Below are 24,515 nucleotides of genomic sequence, written 5' to 3'. Positions count from 1 at the left end.
GGAAGAGAGATGTCAAAGTCAGAAGTTGTATTTTTTACCCTTGAGGGCCAGATAATGCATTGTTGTACGGAAGTGTGCCTGTGAGTACATACAGTGTATGTGTGTATGGATGTGTGCATGTGTATGTGTATGTGTGTGTGTGTATATATGAGCATGAAGACATAGACAAGCTGGATGGAACCAGAGTGGGATCCAGGGTCAAAGTATAAGCAAACTAAGGAACACCACTACAAGACAATTACAAAGCAACCAACAGGTACAAAGCATTATGATTATTATATTCATCACTGCCAAGGGATGCATAATAAAATAAAAGAGACTTCAGTGGGGCAGATTTCATATAGGAAACTCATCTGGTGGCCAATAGGTTTAATGACCTGCCATACCTGTCGCCCCTAACTTTCAAAGGAACCTTTAGACATTTCTATGTTGACAGGAACAATTTAAGATGTAGAATGTACTGATTTATTTGGGATTTTTGTTTTGTAAGTTGAATATTTATACAAAAAAAAAATGTTTTGGGAGAATGTCAGGCTTGTTAAATTCTCAGAACACTCTGGTTTCCAAAAGACAACTCATTCCAGCAGACAAAACTTAGCAGTTGTATCATTTTAACACTGGTTGAGTTGTCAAAGTAGATATTGTTTGCAAGTTTAAAAAGGAACTGAGGTCTTAAAGTTTGGATTTCACTGGGTTTCCATTATTGTGCTCAGGCCAGAAGTAAGCAGGTGCTGACAAGTCTATCTTTCCTGAAATTTCCAGATTTCAACCTTACAGAGGATTTACCCTTTCATTTCACTATCTGATTAATTTTTTTTTATCAATAGACGAAAACCACCATTAATGTGGTTATAGACAACATAGTTAGATTTTTTAGGTAGGAAGTTTCTTTTAATTTCCTGGACTTTTTGAGCTCTAGAAATTCCATTTGTTTTGATAATTTTCCTTTTTATGATAAAGAATTTTCTAATAATTTGCTTCCAGAGAAGTCTGAGAGATAAGCATGATCCATCTTAAAGCAAAAGCTACCTGGAGTTGTTAAAATGCCCATAATTTTTTAATGACAGTCCCACAAATGGCTGTATGCCCCTCTCCAAAAAAAAGGTCTCTGTAGGTTTTTTGGAACATGAAACCCATTTTCCAAATAGAAGGGATATTTTATATAGTGACTGGAGTCTGTGGTTTATTTTATTTTATTTTATTTTATTTTATTTTTTGTTACTTTTTAAGGTAGAATCCACACCCAGCTTGAACTTACAACCCTGAGATCAAGAGCTGAGATCAAGAATTGGACAGATACTTAACTAACTGAGCCACCCAGGCTCCTCTGGGGTCTGTAGTTTGTGCCCAAAATGGAGTTCTTCATAAGAGTGACTTTCTGTGGGGAAAATGCTATCTGAAGAATGCATCACCATGCACTACCAGGGAAAGGAACTTTCTTATCTCTAAACCATGAGCGATGACTTTTAGTATGACAAGAGTTCATGGAGTGAAAGGTAAAGACAGCCTCAGGTAGAAGAGAAACTCCAAAGACCCCACAGTGAGGAACTGAGGGAGGCTGACTTCTTTTCACTGCAGATCTTCTTTCCCCACCTCTGGGGGCTCCAGAGACTGACATACTTCTGTTTCTACTGATAGTATCAACTGGCTCTGGCCTAGGTTATATTCTTTCCCTGGTGTAATTTCAAAGTTAGTTCCTCCAACTTTTACAAGTAATACAAAGTAATACAAAGTATAGGTTTCTCAAACAAGAGTGGAATCTCTTATTTTTATTTATTTACTTTTTAAATATTTTATTTACTTATTCATGAGAGACACAGAGAGAGAGAGACAGAGAGAGAGACAGAGACACAGGTAGAGGGAAAAGCAGGCTCCATGCAGGAAGCCCCATGTGGGACTCCATCCTGGGACTCCAGGATCATGTGCTAAACTGCTGAGCCACCCAGGAATCCCCAAGAGTGGGATCTTTTTTTTTTTTTTTTTTAAGATTTTATTTATTTATTCATGATGGGGCGGGGGGAAAGAGAGAGAGAGAGACAGGCAGTGGGAGAAGCAGGCTCCACACAGGGAGCCCAACGTGGGACTCGATTCCAGGTCTCCAGGATCATACCCCGGGCTGAAGGTGGCGCTAAACCGCTGGGCCACCGGGGCTGCCCAAGAGTGGGATCTTTTAAAAGACTATCTCTAGGGGGGTATGACCTACTTATCAGGAGGTATGACCTGCTCACTCTAGGCACCAGAATCCTGACTCAGGTTGTCATTTGTGTTCATTGTCATTCCCAGTTATCTGTAACAAACATTTATATATTCTTTATCATGTGATTATAGAAATACAACAAATGGATTGAGAATGGATGAATGCATACCATAGAATAAGAACTCTCTGTCCTGTTTGCCCCATGTGTGGTTATCCAATGGGATGGTAATGGAATGATTGCTTCACACATAGTTAAAGGCTGTGAAGTTTCTTTTATGGCAAAGGATTTAGATATTTACAGAAATGGTCTGCATTTCTGGATACAACAGAATATCCAAGAATATCCAAGAATATCCAGAATATCCAAGCAGGGTACAACACACCATGCTTCCAAACAGAGGTTCTCCAAAGTATTCCATAGGAATTAAACCACTGGCATGGATTAATGTCTAGATTTTCAAACCATCCTGGTTTGCTCATCTCTGAGGGGTTTCTTAGAACACTGGACTCTCAGTGCTAAAACTAGGGAAGTCCCAGGGAAACTGAGGCAATTGACCACCCTCATTGAGGAGTTCTCTTTGCTTTGATCTTATCTCCCACCTGATCATTGTGAAGACTCTGGCCACACATCTATCTGCTCACCAGGGGCAAGTGAAAACAATCTAATACCTTCTTGTTTACTATGGGACTGGGTAAAGTAAGGGTCAGTTTCCCAGAAGCATCCTTCAGTTGGCCTGGGCTTCAAGTGGTATGAAGTCTGCACCTGAATCATATAATGGGCTATATGCAAAACTACAAATACTACCCACTAGGATTTAAATATTAACTTCAGATTCTGTGACACTAAGGAATTGGTGCAGGAGTGAATAAGGACCGTGCCTCTGCCTGAATTCTCTTTTCTGGGACTTAGCCTGTTCTTGCTCCACAGTGCTCTGCTTTGAGATAGTCCCTTTCTTATGCTCAGTTTTCTTTTCTTTTTTTCAAAAATATTTTATTTATTTATTCATGAGAGACACACAGAGAGAGGCAGAATCACAGGCAGAGGGAGAAGCAGGCTCCCTGTAGGGAGCCTAATGCAGAACTCAGTCCCAGGACCCCCACATCATGACCTGAGCCAAAAGCAGACACTCTATCACTGAACCACCCAGATGGCCCTGCTCAGTTGTTTTCTATCAGTCACACTGACGTGGCTCAAAGTTTAAATTTTAAATGAGAGGCTTCACCAAATCACCCAAAGACTATTTGGGTCTTTATATTCAAGTCTTTCCTTGAATATATTCTACTAAATCCAGGCTGTGCATTTTCCCCAAAATGGTATGTATCTGAGTGGCTCTCTATTCTGTTATTTGTAATTTGCATTTTGTAATTTTTGCTGTTTTGTTCTGCTCATTTTGTTTTTCATGTGTTTTGAGCTATATGGCAGGGAAGGGCAGAAGAAGGAAGAATGATGGCCTTAGTGGAGGTAGACGTAGGAGCAGCAATATGTTGCAGCAAAAACTGTGTGAGGAAACCTTGGGATGAAATGAAGGAATTTTATTATTTTTAAAAAATGTTATTTGTTGTCATTATTATTATTATTTGAAATGAGGAAATTTAAAACCGGGAAATGGGATGGTCCATGGTAAATTATCCTCCAAGGTGTGCATCTTCGTAGGTGGTCTTCAGCTGTAGGAAATACACAAATTAAGGAATTTACTGATTGGCAACTCCTTATTGCATCAGTTTGCTAGAATTACCATAACAAAGTACTGTGTGACTTAAACATCAGAAATTTAATTTTCTCATAGTTCTGGAGACTGGAAGTCCAAAACAAGGTATTGGCAGGGTTGGTTTCTTCTGATGACCTCTGTCCTTGACTTATAGATGGTCATCTTTTCCCTGCACCTCCACATGGTCTTTCCTCTGTAAGTCTGCATCCAAATTTCCCCTTCTTATTAGGATACTAGTCATATTAGCTTATGACCCACCCTAATGACCTCATTTTAATTTAATTACCCCTTTAAAGATCCTATCTCAAGAGTGCCTGGTTGGCTCAGTCAGTTAAGCATCTGCCTTCAGTTCAGGTCATGATATTAGGGTCCTGGGATTGAGTCCCACATCGCATCATTCATCATTGGGCTGCCTGCTCAGCAGGGAGTCTACTTCTCCCTTTGCCTCTGCTCCTCCCCCCTGTTTGTGTGCTCTCTCTCTCTCTCTCTCTCTCTCTCAAATAACTGATTAAAATCTTTAAAAAAAAATAAAAAATAGGGGATCCCTGGGTGGCGCAGCGGTTTGGCGCCTGTCTTTGGCCCAGGGCGCGATCCTGGAGACCCGGGATCGAATCCCACATCGGGCTCCCGGTGCATGGAGCCTGCTTCTCCCTCTGCCTGTGTCTCTGCCTCTCTCTCTCTCTGTGACTATCATAAATAAAAAAAATAATAAAATAAAATAAAAAAAATTAAAAAAATAAAATAAAATAAAAAAAATAAAAATAAAAAATAAAGATCCTATCTCAAAATGCAGTCACATTCTGGGGTACTAGGGTTCAGGCCTTCAATGTATGTGAACTTTGAGGGGGCACAACCTAAACCATAACATTGCCTAAGCTATATCTTTCACTAGCAGGTGAAAAATCATGTGTTTCAGTCTGTCACTTTTACTATTATTGGATATTGAATAAAGCCTTTGTTCTATTCATTTGTTAACCAAATGATTCTGATTTTTTTTTTAAATTTATGATAGTCATACAGAGAGAGAGAGAGAGGCAGAGACACAGGCAAAGGGAGAAGCAGGCTCCATGCACCAGGAGCCTGACATGGGATTCGATCCAGGGTCTCCAGGATCGCGCCCTGGGCCAAAGGCAGGCGCCAAACCGCTGCGCCACCCAGGGATCCCCTGATTCTGATTTTTTAAAATCAAAAGAGTTAAAAAAAATAGGAATCTAAAGAGTGAAAATATATTTCTGCTTTGTTGAGTATATAATTAGCATTAGTTGTTTTTATTTTTTATTTTTTAAAAGAACTTATTTATTCATGAGAGAGAGAGAGAGGCAGAGACACAGACAGAGGGAGAGGCAGGCTCCATGCCGGGAGCCCGATGCAGGACTCAATCCAGGGACTCCAGGATCATGCCCTGAGCCAAAGGCAGATGCTCAACTGCTGAGCCACTCAGGTGTCCCAGCACTAATTGTTTGTAAAAGTTCCCTGAGACTGGAAATCTAATTTTCTTCCCAAATGCTAAATGAACATACTATTTCTTCAATGATAGATAGCCAATATAATTTGTGTATTTCAATATTCTACAGTCCTTGTTTGCAGGCATTCCTGAAAATCTTGTTTGCTACCAGGACTTCCAAATACAGTTTGGAGGTTTAATGCCTAAACTAGTTAATATTCAAATACAGTTTTCTTTCTATTGTTTTATATCACCTACTTCATCAACTCTCTAGTATGTCTCCAATTAAATAAGTGTAAATCCCAATGGCCCAGAGCTGTAGAACTTAATAGTAAATACCAGCCTTACTGTCACACCAGTAAGTGTGACATTTACTACATTCTCAACACTTTGGTTTTCAAGTCAGAAAGGAACAGCCCAGAATTCATCACAATGGGACCCAGCACATGGAGATAACTTGATTAAGTACAATTCAAATGTTTATCAGTTCACAGAGCTGTTAAATGGAAGGATATTAGTGGATCATTATATTCTTAATTAATCTAAGCAATCATTTCAAATTGGTGGATATTGATTGATTTCATAGGATAGGATTGTAGTTATTTGGCAACTGATAGTCTTTATGTCATATAGCCCACACTCATTCAGAAAACCCATAGGCTATAAATCCAGAATGTTGAAGTGTCTCTTGGAGAAATAAACTAATCCTTGGCTTAATAGGATTATACAACAAGAAAACTCAAATAGCCTTGAGGTCAAGTCCCAAAAGCTAAGTTAATATATTAAGGATTGAACAACAGGATTTTAGGATTCTGGAATAATTAGGAACAGTTGCCCCACGTCATCTATTTCAATGGTTCTCAAACTTTAATGAACATAAGAATAACCCAGAGGGCTTATTTATTGGCTCCAGAATGAACTTTTTATTTCAAGTTACCATTTGTAAAGATTGGTAGAAAAAGACCCAAGTCTATCTGTCCCCTTAGCTGGGGCCCCCTTGGATTTCCATACATGGTTTATACCACCACATGCCCCCACTGGCTAATGACACAAGAGTTCTGAGTATTGGGATAAAAAGAAAGAATAACACCGGAAAACTGTTTGGGCCTGTTTTTTTAAGAGGAGAAAAGAAAGTTGATTTCTCTTCCCCAAGAACCCTGGGGGTAGCCGGTCTAGTCATGTGACATCTACTCATATTATTTCTTTTTTTTTTTTAAGATTTTATTTATTTATTCATGAGAGACAGAGAGAGAGAGAGAGAGAGAGAGGTAGAAGCAGGCTCCATGCAGGGAACCCGACGCGGGACTCAATCCCGGGACTCCAGAATCACACACCCTGGGCCAAAGGCAGGTGACAAACCGCTGAGCCACCCAGGGATCCTCTACTCATATTATTTCTGTTCTGACTCTCCATACTTGTGATTGAAAGAAGCCCAGTTAAGAGTTGGAAATCTATTTTGCTTCCAGAAGGAACGCAGATTCTAGGTCCCACTCCGGAGTTTCTGATTCAGTAGGTCTAGAGTAGGGCCCCTAAATTTACATTTCTTTTTTTTAAATATTTTGTTTATTTATTCATGAGGGACACACACAGAGAGACAGAGACATAGGCAGAGGGAGAAGCAGGCTCCCTATGGGGAGCCTGATGCAAGACTCGATCCCAGGACCCTGGGATCATGACCTGAACCAAAGGCAGATACTTAGTTAGCCACTGAACCACCCATGTGCTCTTAAAAAAAAAAAAAAAAAAAAGTTTTTCTTTATATACATTTTGCTTTAATAGCCACCAAAAAAAACTGTGTTCTTTCTTTTTTCTTAAGTTTTTATTTTGGCAGGACTCAGCCAGCGGTTGAGCGTCTGCCTTCAGCTCAGAGCATGATCCCAGGATTCGGATCGAGTCCCACATCGGGCTCCTTGCATGGAGCTTGCTTCTCCCTCTGCCTGTGTCTCTGCCTCTCTGTCTCTCGTGAATAAATAAATTTTAAAAATCTTTTTAAAAAAATTATTTTAGGGCACCTGGGTGGCTCAATCGGTTAAGCATCTGACTCTTGATTTCAGCGCAGGTCATGATCTCACAGTCATGATACTGAGCCCCAAGTCGGGCTCCATGCTGGGTGTGGAGCCTGTTTGAGATTTTCTTTCTCTCCTGTTCCCTCTGCCCCTCCCCCACCCTATATCTCTAAGAAAGTTTCTATTTCATTTCCAGTTAGTTAACTTACAATGTTATATTAGTTTCAGGTATACAATATAGTAATTCAACATTTCCATACATCACTCTGTGCTCATCACTACAAGTGTGTTCTTTAATTCCCATTCCCATTCCCCTACCCACCTCCCCTCTGGTAACCATCAGTTTGTTCTCTATAATTAAGAGTCTGTTTCTTGATTTGCTTCTCTCTCGGTCTTACTTTTTTCCCTTTGCTTGTTTGTTTTGTTTCCCAAATTCCACATATGATTGAAATTATGTGGTATTTGTCTTTCTCTAACCTATTTCACTTAGGATTATACTCTCTATCTCCATCTATATCATTGTAAATGGCAATATTTCACTCTTTTTTATGGCTGAATAATATTCTATTTTATATATATATATGCCATATATTCCATCTTCTTTATTTTTTTTATTCCATCTTCTTTATCTATTCATCAATTGATGGACACTTGGGTTGCTACCATATCTTGGCTATTATAAGTAATGCTACTATAAAAGGAACACTCATGCACTGTTAGTAGAAATGCAAACTGGTGCAGCCAGTTTGGAGGTTCCTCAAAAGGTTAAAAATAGAACTACCTTATCCAGCAATTGCACTATTGGGTATTTGCCTAAAGTATACAGGAATACTAATTCAAAGGGATGCATGCACCTGTATGTTTATACAAAATTTACATTTCTAACAAGCTCTCAAGTGATGCTCTCAGAGCTTCCAAAAGCCCTCGGGGGATATGGTCAAGGGACCACTTTTTGAGAATCACTGATTTCATTAGGTTTTTCCTTCTAAATAGGTATGTCAGCCAAGAGGACTTTCATTTTATAGAGAAAACTTTCTTGATTAATTTCTTACCTAGCTCAAATGAAAGCAAGAGCAATGGCTACAAAGAACTTATTACATGAAATATCTATATTCTGTACATACACAGGATCCTCTTCCTGACCCAGTGAGATAGCTGCTGTCATACACGTTTCACAAATGAAGAAACTAGAAAGTTCAGTGGCTTAGCCAAGATTTCTCAGCCATATGGGAACTGGGATTTGAACCAGATAGGTTTCAAAATGTGAGGTTTTTTGGTCTTCACCTTCCAGAAATGTTTAGAATCTAACGTCTTCTCACCACCTGCACTCTGTGGTAAGCCATCATCATCTCACAAACTGCCTTATTTCATTAGCCTCCTGACTGAAGCCCTTGCACTCACCCTTGCCTTTTAAAATGAAAGGTAGGGTCTCCTGGCTGGCTCACCGGGAAGAGCATGTGACTCTTGATCTCAGGGTGAGTTTGAGCCCCACTTTGGGTATAGAAATCACTAAAGAAAATAAGATTTTAGGGATCCCTGGGTGGTGCAGTGGTTTGGCGCCTGCCTTTGGCCCAGGGCGCGATCCTGGAGATCCGGGATCGAATCCCACGTCGGGCTTCCGGTGCATGGAGCCTGCTTCTCCCTCTGCCTGTGTCTCTGCCTCTCTCTCTCTCTGTGTGACTATCATAAATAAATTAAAAAAAAAAAAAGAAAATAAGATTTTAAAAAAGCGGTATAGAAACATAGATAAAGGCAGTCTTCTGCTCAAAATCCTCTCATGGCTTCCTATCTTACTTAAAGGAAAAACCAAAGTCGTTAACATGGCCGCAGGGCTCAACATGATCTGTCTGGTGACTCCTTTTTCTTCACCTCTCTCTCCACTCTTCCCTCATTCTGCCTCTACCATATTAGCTGCCTTGCTTTTTCTAGAAAACTCCAGGCATGTTCTCACTTCAGGGCCTTAGCACTTTTCCAGGACAGTGCTTCTCCCATATTTCCATGTGGTTTACTCCCTCCTCTCCTTCTTGGCTTAAATGGTACCTTCTCAATGAGGCCTTCCCTCAGGTTGCAATCTCTGAAAGTAGGTGCTGATGCAGATGTTGGTGTGCAGATTATTAATTAGGGATCAATAGCTATAAAGGGGGAGAAGTGAAACAGAATTAGACAGGAGAAGTTGGCTGCAATACAGGCCTGATAAAGCCTCATCCAACCCAGAAGAGAGAAATACTGAAGCCAAGTATTATTGCCCATTAGTGTATCCTTCATCAGGTTGAATGTCCAGGCCTCTATATTGCTCTCTTATTTAATTACTGAATTCAGGCTGCCCTATGAAAGACATCACCAAGGCATGCTGGCTTTCACCAGTGGAAGCAGAGTCTGAAGGAGGTGAAAGCTAAAGACTGTCTGCTGACCACCTTCTTACTATAATGGGAAATCTGTGCAACGTATCTCCAAATCTACCACACCATCCTATTTAAAATTGCAATACTTCCTATAGTCCCTGTCACCTTTCCCAGATTTCTTCTCTTTTTTTAATTTAAGTAAAATTGGGTTATAATGTCCTATTAGTTTCAGAGACATATCATAGTGATTTGATATTATTATACATTATGAAATGGTACCCATGATTAAGTCTTATCATTTGTCACCATACAAAGTCATTACAATATTATTGACCATATTCCCTATGCTGTACATTATATCCCCATGACTTATTTGGTTTGTTTCTGGAAGTTTGTCTCTCTTATTCCTCTTCAACTATTTTACCTACCTCCTAACCCCTCCCCACTCTGGTAGTCAACAATTTGTTTGCTGTATCTTGAAGTCTTTCTATTTTGTTTGTTCATTTGTTTTGCTTTTTAGATTCTATATGTAAGTGAAATCATAAGTATTTGTCTTTTACTGTCTGATTTATTTCACTTAGCATTGTACCATCTAGGTCCATCCATGTTGTTGCAAATGGCAAGATCTCCTTTTTTATGGCTAAGTAACATTCCATTGCATACATATACCACACTTTCTTTGTCCATTCATCTACTGATGGACACTTAGGTTGCTTCTATGTTTTGGCTATTGTAAATAAAATGCTAATGTATGTATATATCTCTTCAAATTGGTGTTTTCATTTTCTCTAGATAAATACTCAGAAGTAGAATTGCTGGATCAGATGGTAGTTCTGTTTTTAATTTTTTGAGGAATGTCCACACTGTTTTCCATAATGTCTGTACCAATTTACATTTCCACCAACAGAACACAAGTGTTTCCTTTTCTCCACATCCTTACCAATACTTGTTTTTTTTCTTTTTGATAATAGTTTGACTGGGGTGAAGTGATATCTTATTGTGGTTTTAATGTGCATTTGTCTGATGATTAGTGATTTTGAGTATATTTTCATGTGTGTGTTGGCCGTGCCATCAGTATGCCTTTGTTACCCTTGCCTCAAGAGAATGGTCCAAAAAATACTATTAAGACAAATGTCAATGAGTTTACTGCCTGTGTCTTCTTCCAGAAGTTTTTGGTTTCAGGTCTTACACTCAAGTCTTTAATCCATTTTGAATTTGCTTTGTGTATATGGTATAAGATAGTGGTTCAGTTTCATTCTTTTGCATGTAACTGGTTTTCCAATACCATTTATTGAAGAGACTTTTCCCTAATTTATGTTCTTGCCTCCTTTGTCATAAATTAGTTGACCATATATGCATAGGTTTATTTCTGGGCTGTCTATTCATTGATCTATGTGTCTGTGTTTATGCCAGTTCCATGCTATTTTGATAACTATAGTCTTGCAGTATAGTGTGAAATCAAGGAGTGTGATATCTCCAGATTTGTTCTACTTTTTTGAGGTTGCTTTGGTTATTTGAAATCTTTTGTTGTTTTATACAAAATGTGGGATTCTTTGTTCTAGTTCTGTGAAAAATGCTATTGGTATTCTGATGAGGGAAAATACAAGTTCTTAACCATTACACTATTCTGCATCCCAAAGTAACACATAAAAACTTAACTGTACTCATTGATCCATCAAAAATAATAACAATTAGAAGGCTTCAGTCACCAAAAAAAACTAAATATTTAGAAGAGCTCTCTTACTCTGCTTTAAAATTTCCTTTTGGGGGATCCCTGGGTGGCGCAGCGGTTTAGCGCCTGCCTTTGGCTCAGGCTGCGATCCCGGAGACCCGGGATCAAATCCCACGTCCGGCTCCAGGTGCATGGAGCCTGCTTCTCCCTCTGCCTGTGTCTCTGCCTCTCTCTCTCTCTCATGAATAAATAAATAAAATCTTTAAAAAAATAAAATTTCCTTTTGATCTCTAAGCCAGTTGAATAATAGTTTATGATTCATTAGCATGGATTCAAGCCTAATGTATCTCTTACATAATACATTCTAAATTTGTCTAGATGATACTAATGAGGAAATGAGATATCTACTATATCCTGCATTTCAAAAATCATGTCAATAAAATATTCCAACAAAATGTTCATTTTAAACAAACTATATTAGTATCCTTTAATTGCAAGAAATAGAAGCCAACCTGAGTTAATGCAGCTGAAAATGAAATGTATGGAGTCCAAGGGCAAGAATATGGTCTGGCTTCCGGAAGAGATTAGAACAGGGACTTGGAAAACACCAAGACTATTCTCTCTGCTTTCTGTTTCATCTGTCTCTAGGTACTGACTGTTCCTGCATTCTCAGTTCACCTGGAAGAATCTGGTCACCCAACAACTCTTAAGTTTACATTTATAGGTCCAGCCCCGTGCTCGCTTAGGCAGCACATATACTAAAATAGGTCCAGACCCTCTCAGAGGATAGCTGATCATTTCCCAGTTCTATTTCCCAATTCCTGGTGGAAAGAACCCGAATGGGTTTGTTTAGGTTAAGGATCATCCCCTGGTCCAATCATTTATGGCTAGTCAATCTAAACTGGACTACCAGCACAAATGTGGCTACCACTGTGCTTGATTGGGATAGGGATGGAAATCATTGACTTATGAGTTGGGCTAACATTTCAAGAGGAGTTCATTCAGAAAGTCTTCCACTGCTAGATCTACATATATAACACAAGATATTATAGTCAGGTATAGATCAAGAATGTAATGTCCCTGACCTATTAAAGGAGCAAAAATCCAGAAGGTAATATACACTGGTGGTGAGGCTGAGGAGAAATAACCTCTCATTCATTAGTGGTAGAGGCACAAAAGGGCACAAGCCTGATGTCAAACCTATAAAAAATACAGTTGCATTTACTTTCTAAGTTAGCAATTCCACTTCTGGGAATCTATCCAACAGAGGTGAGGAGAAATGTCCCACAAGCATATATGTCTTCTGACTCTATACTTTCAAAATAATAAAAAGATAGACAAAGGATAACTTTTTATAATGTCAGAAGACAGAAAATCCACCTATAATCCCCATTACCTTATACTCCAATAATTAAATGTAGCCAGTCCTGGAAAACACATGATCTTATGTGCCATATATCAAGAAAAAGACTACATTCAATTTTTTAGAACTATTAATTTGCAGGCAACATTTTATAACTGCTGCTATTTCATACTGTGAAGTAAAAAGTCTGCCCTATATAATGCTGATGTGATCTAGAGGGGAATTTCTCCAAAAATAGTCTCACTGGTGTGTGGTTTTGGGGACTGTATTGATCACCATTCTGTGCAGCACAGATGTGGAATAGTACTAACATTAAAATGCTTTATCTATGTGACAAGCAAAGGATACGGAAAAAAATTGTAGCCAATCCTTTCATGTACATTGACTGAAGTCTTGGGAAAATCCAAATAAAGAGCCCATTTTTAAAGTAATCATTTATCCTCCTTTTCTCTGCAGTACGTCTCTTCATATGTTGCAGACTTTAAAAATGAAATGTTCGAGAAACTCCTTAAGCACTTTTGTCATTGTGCAGATGAATTCCGGGAGGTTATAAAAACAGACATGCGGAGGCAGATATTTGCTGAACTCTTCCTGCATTGTGACCATGGGAAGGTAGGATAAGACTCTTTTTTTTTTTTTTAAGATTTTATTTATTTATTCATAAGAGACACAAAGAGAGAGAGAGAGAGGCAGAGACACATTCAGAGGGAGGAGAAGCAGGCTCCATGCAGGGAGCCGGATGCAGGACTCTATGCTGGGAATCCAGAATCAGGCCCTAAACCAAAGGCAGATGCTCCCCTGCTGAGCCACCCAGGCATCCCAGTAGGATAAGACTCTTAAAGCAGTGCTTCTCAAACTATTTTTTTGTGAAGAACCTGTTTGTTAGGTTTTTTCCAAATGAACGGCGGAGAAATAAAAAATGGCAGAGCCAGGCAGTAGGTTCGAGAGTGCTTTAATGGGGCGCGCTCCAGGGCGAGGGCCAGGTTCCGTGACTCCGAGAGGTGGCTGGAGTCAGGGAAGTCGCACTGTTGGGGAGTGTGGGGTTTTTAAAGCTTTATTGGTTCCAGGTCTGAATCTGGGTGGATCCCTTGCCAAATTAGGCAAGGGAACACCATGTCCCTAGGTGATTGGCTGGGGGTGGGGATAGTAGACGATGGAGGGTGGTCCCTGGCTGGAAAGTCCTGGATGGAAAGTTTCGGTTTCCCGTCTAGGCTTCGATTTACTGGAGATGATGGGGTGGTCCTGGCTGCTTTGGCGGGAAGATCAGCCATTTTGACCCAATTTGAGATGTCCGCCATTTTGGGTGCCCCTGTCTCTCAGCCAGCCCAACACTGTTGGTGTTGATGGTGATGCTTTTAATTGCTAATCCACTGTGGACTGACACTCAATGAAAAATGCACATACGAGATACAATCCACATTTTAAGAAAGATTTATTTATCTGAGAGAGAGAGACAGAGAAAGCACAAGCAGGGGGAGGCGCAAAAAGAGAGGAAGAGGGATAAGCAGACTTCCCTGGGACTGGGGACCCTGACTTGGGGCTCAGCGCCAGAACCCTGAGATCATGTCCTGAGTAGAAGTCAGATGCTCAATTGACTGAGCCACCTAGGCAATCTACATGTTTTATTATCAGATTCAAATCTGATTTATTATCAGTTACTTTCTCAAATTGTTATAAAACTTTCTGGATACTATTCTCAGTTTCTGTATCTTTCTTGTCACAGACTAGTACCAGCCTGTAGAACACATCTTGCATGGCACTGCATTTCACAATGTACAACTTGTCTCTAAATCTCTTTCCCATTCTTAATAATGAGTTGCTTAAGATTGTTTTTGCTTACTCTCTTTGCTAGTGGCTTCTTATAGAAAAGAATTGTTGGGAATAGAAGCTTACCACAATTTATTATGCTGCCTCTTAAAACATGAAAAGTTGATATCTACAAGTATTTCTAAGTATGGTGTTTGGAAGGATACAAGTATGTCATGATACCAAATGGATTTGCAAAAATAGATACAAACTTTATTGGAATACATTTATTTATGAACTTTATATTAGTTTGTATCCTTATGTTCCATAACAGATTTAAGGAAGCTTACAAGATTAGATAAAATGCAACAAAGGAACATAGATTAAAAGTAGGATGAAAAAAAAAAAAAAAAGAAGGAAAGGATACTAAATGAAGCTGGAAACAAAGCCCAAATTTCATACTCTAATGACCTAAATATTTATTATGGGTCATCTACAAGTTTGAATCTAAGCTTCCTAGCAGTGAACGTGAGTAGGGAAACATAACTCTGCTCTATTGACAATGTTTGTGAGATAAATATAAACTGGGTTAAGAAGTACAAATATTGGGGCACCTGAGTGGCTCAGTTGGTTAAGTGTCTGCCTTCAGCTCAGGTCATGATCCTAGGGTCCTGGGATCAATCCCCATGTCCAGCTTTCTGGCTCAGAGGAAGTCTGCTTCTCCTGCTTCCTCTCCCTCTGCCCCTCTCCCCCCCACTCATGTTCTCTCTTTCTGAGTATCTGCCTGTTTCTCTCTCTCTCTCTCTCTGTGAATGTCATAAATAAATAAATAAATAAATAAATAAATAAATAAATAAATCTTTTAAAAATAAATTAAAAAAATAGATTTTATTTACTTATTCATGAGAGACACAGAGACAGAGAGAGAGGCAAGGACACAGACAGAGGGAGAAGCAGGCTCCATGCAGGGAGCCCGACGTGGGACTCCATCCTGGGTCTCCAGGATCACGCCCTGGGTGGAAGGCGGCGCCATACTGCCAAGCCACCAAGGCTGCCCAATAAAATCTTTAAAAAAATAAATAAAAAATAAAAAAACATTAAAAAGTACAAAAATTGAACTACTCTTGCAGCCCAGGAATAAATCCCATTTGAGTGGTGAATAATTCTTTAAAGGTACTGTTGGATTTATTCAATTTGCTAGTATTTAATTGAAAATTTTTGCATCCATGATCATCAGAGATATTGTCCTGTAGTTCTCTTTTTTAGGTGGAGTGTTTTTTCTGGTTTTGGTTTCAGGGTAATTCTGGGCTCAGAATGAAATTGGAAATTTTCCTTCCATTTCTTTTTTTTTTTAAGTTGCATAATGTTAAATCTAAAGCAATTACTAGGAAAAAAGAGATAGAGCTAATAAATCAATGTGGAGATAAATGGAATATTAAAATGTAATAGAAAGAAGGCAGGAAAAGAAGCAAAATCAAAGAACAAATGGAACAAATAGCAAATTTGTATATTTAAAGCCAACCATAATGCTAATTATGTTAAATGTATATGGTCTAAATAGTCCAGTCAAAAGGCAGAGATTGTTGAGTTGAACAAAAATGCAAGAACCAGGTGAGAGCTTGGGACAGTGGTGGAGTAGGAGGACCATGAGCTCATCCCATCCCCTGTTTGCAACTAGGTATCATCCACATCCAAGCCAATAAACCAGAGATGCTCTGAAGACTGGCAGAGCAAACTCCACAATTAAATATAGAGAAGAAGCTACATCTGAAAGGTTAGGAAGGTCAGAAAGGTGGAGTGAGGCTGCTGGGAGGTGGGAGGGAGCTGCACACAGGGAGAAGGAGAGAAATGGGCCCTCACACCAGAGGGGATGTGAGCAGAAGGAGCTCACACAGGGAAGATTAATCCCCATAATATTTGACTTTAAAAACCAGAGGGACTGAATTCTGTGATTTTGTAAAACTAGTGGGTCTTGGAGCCTGGAGCTTTAAAAGTCAACTGTCTCAGCACCTGGCAAGGATGAGTGATAGCTGGGCTTTGACCCTTAAAGAGACAGCAGCCTGCTTGAAGAGCCAACATAAAAATGGCAGTTTACACGATACCAGGGCAAACAGGAGATAGATCTATTCATACTGATTTTGGAACATGTTGGGAAACTTCTTTGAAAATGAGGAAGTTGGCAGGCACTATTTTCCTCCTCTGCCTCCCCAGCATAAACACAGAGCCATGTGGAAGGCAGTGCTGCACAGATGCTGGTAGCCTAAGACCAGGGCTCAGGGCAAATTTTGTTAAAGCTGTGCATGCCCTGCCCAGCCACTGGGTACACAGCTGCCACCAAGTGCCCCCAGCCACTATCACCCACTGAGTTCAGCCATTGCCACAAGCCACACCCAGCCTCACATCCCCAGCTGCCCCATCATGCAGCCCCAAGCCACTGTAACACTTTGGGGGATCTGGCTCAGGACTAGTGGCCTAGTGGAAATTTTGCTAACATAACTGCCCTGCTCTCAATTTCCCTGACAGGCACACCCCCTCAGAGTTGATCTGCATGGGTCCCACTAACAACACAGAGAACAAGCACAGCCCACAACAGGCAAAGTGTCAGTGCAGATGACTGCACTGAAAGGAAAAATGACTCAGACACAACAGCAGGGCATAAGCAACACACATAGGATACTGTCCTGAAATGCCAGGTTATGGTAAACAGGGGATACTATGCTGCAAGACACTCTAGGACCACCTCTTCATAAAGTCACTACTTTCAAAAGCAGAGGACATAACTGGCTTCCTTAAAATACAGAAACAGACACAGAGGGGAGACAAAATGAGAAGACAGAGAAATTTATCCCAAATAAATACAGGACAGGACTACAGCCAGAGATGAAACAGATGTAATAACATACCTGATGGAGAAATTAAAGCAATGATCATAATGATACTCGCTAGTTTTGAGAAAAGAGTAGAAGAGTGAATGAGACCCTTAACACAGAGATAAGAAATAACAGCAGATAAAGGGCTCAATAAATGAAATAAGAAACATGCTTAATGGAATGAATTGCAGGATGGGAAAAGCAGAGGAATGAATTAGTGACCTGGAAGACAGAGAGTAATGGAAAGTAATCAAGCTGGACAGAAGAGGAAAAAAAAATTACACAAAATGATAATAGACTTAGGGAACTCATAACACAAAACATTCGTATTATGAGTCCCAGAAGATGAAGAGAGAGAAAAAGGGACAGAAAATTTATTTGAAGAAATGATACCTGAAAATTTCCCTCATCTGGGAAAGGAAACAGATATCCAGATCCATGAGGCACAGAGAACTCCCTTCAAAATCAACAAAGCAGACCCATACCAAGACATATTGTAATTAAATTTGCAAAATATAGTGATAAAGAAAAAAATCTTAAAAGTAGCAAAACAAAAGTAGTAACTTACAAGGGAAAACCCATAAGGCTAACAGGAGATTTTTCAACAGATATTTTACAAGCCAGAAGGGAGTGGCATGATTATTCAAAGTGCTAAGTGGGCAGGCAGTTGGGGTGGCTCAGCAGTTTAGTGTTGCCTTCGTTGCAGGGCCTGATCCTGGAGACCTGGGATCAAGCCCCTTTTCAGGCTCCCTGCATGGAGCCTGCTTCTCCCCACTCTGCCTCTCTCACCTCTCTCTCTCTCTCTCTCTCATGAATAAATAAATAAAATATTTTTTTAAAAAGTGCTAAATGGGAAAAATATACAGCCAAGAATACTCTATCCAGGGGTGCCTGAGTGACTCAGTTGGTTAAGCATCTGCCTTCAGCTCAGGTCATGATCCTAGGGTCCTGGGATCTAGCCCCACATTGGGCTCCCTGATCAACAGGGAACCTGCTTCTTCCTCTCCCTCTCCCCTTTGCCCCCACTCATGCGTTCTCTCTCTCTCTCTCTCTCAAATAAACAAAATCATTAAAAAAACACAAACTCTGTAATAAGAGACAAAGAAGGACACTATATAATAATAAAGGGGACAACCCAACAAGAAGATATAACAATTGTAAATATTTATATACCTAACATAGGAGCACCCAAATACACAAAACAGTTAATAACAAACATAAAGGAACTAACTGATAATAATATAATAATAATAGGGATTTTATAACCCCACTTACATCAATAGGTAGATCATTTAAACGGAAAGTCAACAAGGAAACAGTGACTTTGAATCACACCCTAGAACAGATGGATTTTACAGATATATTCAGAACATTCCATCCTAAAACAGCAAAATACACATTCTTTTCAAGTGTACATGGAACATTCTCCAGAATAGATCATGTATTAGCCCACAAAACTAGCCTCAACATTTCAAGAAGATCAAAGTCATACTGTGCATCTTTTCTGACCACAGTGCTATGAAACTAAAAGTCAACCACAAGAAAAAATCTGGAAAGACTACAAATATATGGAGGTTAAATAACATGTTACTAAACAATTAATGGGTCAGCCAGGAAATAAAAGAAGAAACAAAAAATTTCATGGAAACAAATGAAAATGAAAACACAATAGTCCAAAACCTTTGGGATGCAGTAAAAATTATTCTAAGAGGGAAGTTTATAGCAATACAAGCCTATCTCAAGAAGCAAGAAAAATCTCAAACAACCTAACCTTTCATGTAAAGGAGCTAGGAGGAGAATAAACAAAACCTAAAACTAGAAGGAAGGAAATAATAAAGATTAGAGCAGAAATAACTGATATAAAAACTAAAAAAAACAAAAAAACAAAAAACAAAAAACAAACAAACAAAAAAAAACCATGCTCCATAAAACCAGGAGCTAGTTCTTGGAAAAAAATCAATAAAATTTATAAACTTTTCAATTTTACTTGAAACATTCACCAAAATGATCATATGATACACCACGAAAGTTGTCTCAATAAATTTAAAAGAATTGAAATCATATAGTATATGTTCTTTGACTAGAGCAGAATCAAATTAGAAATCAGTAACAGGAAGATAGCTGAGAAATACCCAAATATTTAGGAATTAAATAATGCTTCAAAATAACCAATGGACAAAAAATAAATTACAAGAGAAATTAGGAAATATTTTCAACTCAGTGATAATTAAACACAATATGTTAACATTAGAGCTGTAGAGCTAAAGTGTCCTTAGAGAGAAATTTATAGAGTACTTTCATAAGAAAATAAGAGACGTCCAAGTATCAGTGATCTAAGCTTCCATCTCAAAAAGCTAGAAAAGAAAAGCAAAACTAAATAAATGAAAAGTAGAAAGAAAGAGATGATAAAGTAAGGGGCAGAAATAAATGAAATAGAAAACAAAGAATAGTGAAAATCAATCAAAACAAAAGCTGGTTCTTTGAAAATATTAATATAATTGATAAATCTCTAGGTAGACTGATCAAAGAAAAAAGAGAAGATACAAATAACTGATATCAGGAAAGAAAAAGGGGACACCACCGTAGAGCCTGAAAACATTAAGAGAACAATGAGGGAACATTATGAACAATTTTTGCCAGTAAGTTTGCAGCTTAGATTAAATGGATAAGTTCACCAAAAGACATAAATTACCAAGTCTGACTCAAGAGGAAATGGAAAACCTGGATGCTCTTGCACTATAAAGAAATTAATTAATGCCATTAAAAACCTTTCCACAAAACTCTAGGTCCATATGGCCTCACTGATGAATTCTATCAAATGTTCCAGGAAGAAGTAATTCCAAACCTGTGCAGTCTTTCAAAAATAGAAGAGAGAACACATCCTACTCATTTTATATGACCAGGATTAATCTTATATCAAAACCAGACAAAATGATTCCAAGACAGAAAACTATAGACTAATATCCCCCATGAGCAAGATATAAAATCTTTGATTTAATTATAGCAAATTAGTTCAGCAACATATTAAAAAGGAAATATATCAGGATCAAGTGGAATTTAACCCAGAGATGCAAAGTTGGTTTAAAACTCAAAATTCGATCAAGTCAATTCACCACATTAAGAAACTTAAAAAAAAAAAAAAAAAAGAAGAAGAAGAAGAAAAAGAAAAGATGTATGATCATCTGGCAAAATTCAACACCTATTCAAAATTTAAAAAACAGGGATCCCTGGGTGGCGCAGCGGTTTGGCGCCTGCCTTTGGCCCAGGGCGCGATCCTGGAGACTCGGGATCAAATCCCATGTCAGGCTCCTGGTGCATGGAGCCTGCTTCTCCCTCTGCCTATGTCTCTGCCTCTCTCTCTCTCTCTCTCTCTCACTGTGTGCCTATCATAAATAAATAAAATTAAATTTAAAAAACAGAAACAAAAAAAATTTCAGCAAATAGAAATAGAATTTCTACAACCTCATAAAGAGCATCTCTGAGAAACCTGCAGTTAGGGCAGTATGGGTGGCTCAGCGGTTTAGTGCCACCTTTGGTGCAGGGCCTGATCCTGGGGTCCCGGGATTGAGTCCTGCATCAGGCTCCCTGCATGTGTCTCTGCCTCTCTCTCTCTCTCTCTGTCTCTCATGAATAAATAAATAAAATCTTAAGAAAAAAAGAAAAACCTGCAGTTATACTTCATGGTGAAATTTTTAATGATTTCCTCCTTATGTCTGGGACTAGGCAAAGATGTCCACTTTTATTTAACATTGTGCTAGGGATCCCTGGGTGGCGCAGCGGTTTGGCGCCTGCCTTTGGCCCAGGGCGCGATCCTGGAGACTCGGGATCGAATCCCACATCAGGCTCCTGGTGCATGGAGCCTGCTTCTCCCTCCTCCGCCTGTGTCTCTGCCTCTCTCTCTCTGTGACTATCATAAATAAATAAATAAATAAACATTGTGCTAGAAGTAGTAGCCAGTGAAATAAGGCATAAAAAGAAAACTTTGTTTATTCGGGAATTTCATGATCTTCTATGTATAAAATCCTAAGGAATATTTTTTTTAAAGATTTTATTTATTTATTTGTTTGTTCGTTTGTTTGTTTGTTTATTTATTTATGAGAGAGACAGACAGAGAGAGTGCATGAGCAGGGTTAGGGGTAGAGGAAGAAGGAGAAGCAGACTCCCCACCTAGTATGGAGCCCCATCTGCGGCCTGATCCCAGGACCTTGAGCTCATGACCTATGTCAAAGGCAGATGCTTAAGCAACTGAGCCACCCAGGCACCCCAATCCTAAGGAATCTTTCAAAATAAAAATTGAGGGCATCCCTGGTGGCTCAGCAGTTTAGTGCCGCCTTCAGTCCGAGGCATGATCCTGGAGACCCGGGATTGAGTCCCATGTCAGGCTCCCTGCGTGGAGCCTGCTTCTCCCTGTACCTGTGTCTCTGCCTCTCTCTTTGTGTCTCTCATGAATAAATAAATAAAATCTTAATAAATAAATACATAAATAAAAATAAAAATTGAATTCACTAGAACATATATATGATTTAGTAAGGCTTCAAGACATATAGTCAATACACAAAGATCAATTGTATTTCTATATATTAGCAATGAACAATTGGAAAATGAAATTTTAAAATGCCATTGGCATTAACATAACACACATGAAATACTTAGAGATACATTGAACAAAGTACATGCAATATCTATAGACTAAAAACTAAAAAACACTACTGAGGGAAATAGAAAAAAAAACCTAAACAGAGAGAGCATTTCTCAATTCTCTCAAAGGCCGTATTCATGAATCAAAAGACTAAATATTGTTAGTTCCCAAAACGACCTATACATTTAATACAATTCCAACCCAAATTTCACTTGGAATCTAAGTGGCGTTTATTTATTAAAATTGACAGAACTAATTTTAAAATTTATATGGAACTTCAAAGGATGCAGGATAGCCAAAATAATTTTGAAAAAGAACAAAATTGGAGTATTTACACTACCTGATTTAAGGATTTGATATGCATCTACAGAAAACAAGACAGCACAGTATTGGTATAAAGATAGACAAAAAGATTAATGGAACCAAATAGAGTCAGACATAAAACCACATGGGCACAGGCAATTGTTTTCAACAAAGAGTGGTGCCTAGAATAATCTTTTGAAAACATGTGCTAGAAAAACTGACTACCAATTCTAGGGGGAAATAATTGTACCTCAAACTTTACCTCACACCATACATAAAAATAAGCTTGAAATAAGCTTTAGACTTAAATGTTTAAGGTAAAAATCACAAATTTCTAGAAGAAAGCATGAAACTTAAAAGAAAATTTGATAAAATGGACTACACCCAATTTAAAAATTCCATTTTTTGAAAGATACTATTAAATAAATGAAAAGAGGGACACCTGGGTGGCTCGGTTGGTTAAGCATCCAAGTCTTGACTTCAGCTCAGGTCATAATCTCAGAGTTGTGAGATTGAGCCCCATGTCAAGCTCTGGGCTCAGTGTGAAATCTTGAGACTCTCCCTCTCCCTCTCCCTCTGCCACTCTCCCTGCTTGTGTCTTATTTCTAAAATCAAGAAATAAATCTTTTTAAAAAATGAAAAGGAAGCTATAGACTGGGAGAAAATATTTGCAATACATTTAATGACAAAAAATTTGCATCCAGAATCCATAAAGAACTCCTATAACTTAATGAAACAATTCAATTAAAAATGCCTATGCCTTTTCATGTCAGAAAAGAAAATATATGTATGTTGAATACATGGAAATATGTTCAATGTCATTAGTCATCAAAGAAATGCAAATTAAAACCACAATGAGATAAAAATTATACTCACTAGAGTAGCTAAAGTTAAAAAGACTGACAATACCAGTACAATATCCATTCATGATTAAAAACCCTCAACAAAGAAGATTTAGAGGGAACATACTTCAATATAGGCCATATATGAAAAACCCACAGCTAACATACTATTCAAACTAAAAGCTTTTCTCCTGAGATCAGGAAAAAGACAAGGATGTCCACTCTTACCACTTTTATTCAACATAGTATTGGAAGTCCTAGCCACAGCAATCAGACAATTAACAGAAATAAAAGGAATCCAAATCAGTAGGCAAGAAGCAAAACTTTCACTATTTGCAGATGACATGCTACTTTCTATAGAAAATCCTAAATAACACACCAAAAAGCTACTAGAACCGATGAATGAATTCAGTAAGGTCTACAAAATCAATATACTGAAATCCATTGCATTTCTGTTCGCTAACAATGAAGTAGCAGAAGGTGAAATTAAGAAAACAATCCCACTTACAATTGCACCAAAAATAACAAAATACCTAGGAATAAACTTACCAAGGACATGAAAAATCTGTGCTCTGAAAGCTTATAAAACACTGATGAAAGAAATTGAAGATGACACAAACAAATGGGAAGATATTTCATGCTCAAGGACTGGAAAAACCAATATTGTTAAAATGTCTATACAACCCAAAATAATCTACAGATTTAATGCAATCCCTATCAAAATACTAACAGTATTTTTCACAGAATTAGAACAAATAATCTTAAAATTGGTATGGAACCCTAATAGGCTCCAAAAGTGAAAGCAAACTTGAAAAAGAAGAACAAAACTGGAGGTATCACAGTCCCAGATTTTAAGATACAACACAAAGCTGTATTAATCAAAACAGAATGATACTGGCACAAAAATAGGCACACAGATTAATGGAATAGAATAGAAACTCTAGAAATAAACTCTCATTGATATGGTCAATTAATTTTCAACAAAGCAGGCAAGAATATACAGTGGAGAAAAGATAACTGCTTTAACAAGTGGTACTGGGAAAACTAGACAGCTACATGCAAAAAAAAAAAAAAAAAAAAAAAAACCAAACCAAAACAAAACAAAAACACCCCAAAAACAAAACTGGACCACTTTCTTACACTATACACAAAAATAAACTCAAAATGGATTAAAGACCTAAATGTGAGACCTGAAACCGTAAAAATCCTAGAAGAGAGCACAGGCAGTGATTTCTCTGACATCAGTCATAACAACATTTTTCTAGAAATATTTTCTGAGAGAAGGGAAAACAAAAACAAAAACTATTGGCACTACATCAAAATAAATTTTTCTGAACAACAAAGAAAACAATTCATGAAACTATAAGACAGCCTACTGAGTG

The 24,515-nt window shown here is 38.4% G+C and overlaps 1 protein-coding gene across 1 annotated transcript in view; it reads left to right on the top strand.

Annotated features, from left to right (window-relative positions):
• Positions 1-24,515, top strand: part of EFCAB5 (EF-hand calcium binding domain 5) — a 176,022-nt gene that overhangs the window by 86,006 nt on the left and 65,501 nt on the right. The window contains exon 9 of the mRNA XM_041725260.1: positions 13,190-13,345. Coding sequence (XP_041581194.1) covers positions 13,190-13,345 — 156 coding nt within the window. The remainder of the gene's footprint in view (positions 1-13,189; positions 13,346-24,515) is intronic.

Source organism: Vulpes lagopus, chromosome 12 (assembly GCF_018345385.1).
Source record: "Vulpes lagopus strain Blue_001 chromosome 12, ASM1834538v1, whole genome shotgun sequence".
Classification (NCBI taxonomy): domain Eukaryota; kingdom Metazoa; phylum Chordata; class Mammalia; order Carnivora; family Canidae; genus Vulpes; species Vulpes lagopus.
The sequence above is the reverse complement of the archived record's forward strand: the minus strand, read 5'-3'. Positions and strand labels throughout refer to the sequence as shown.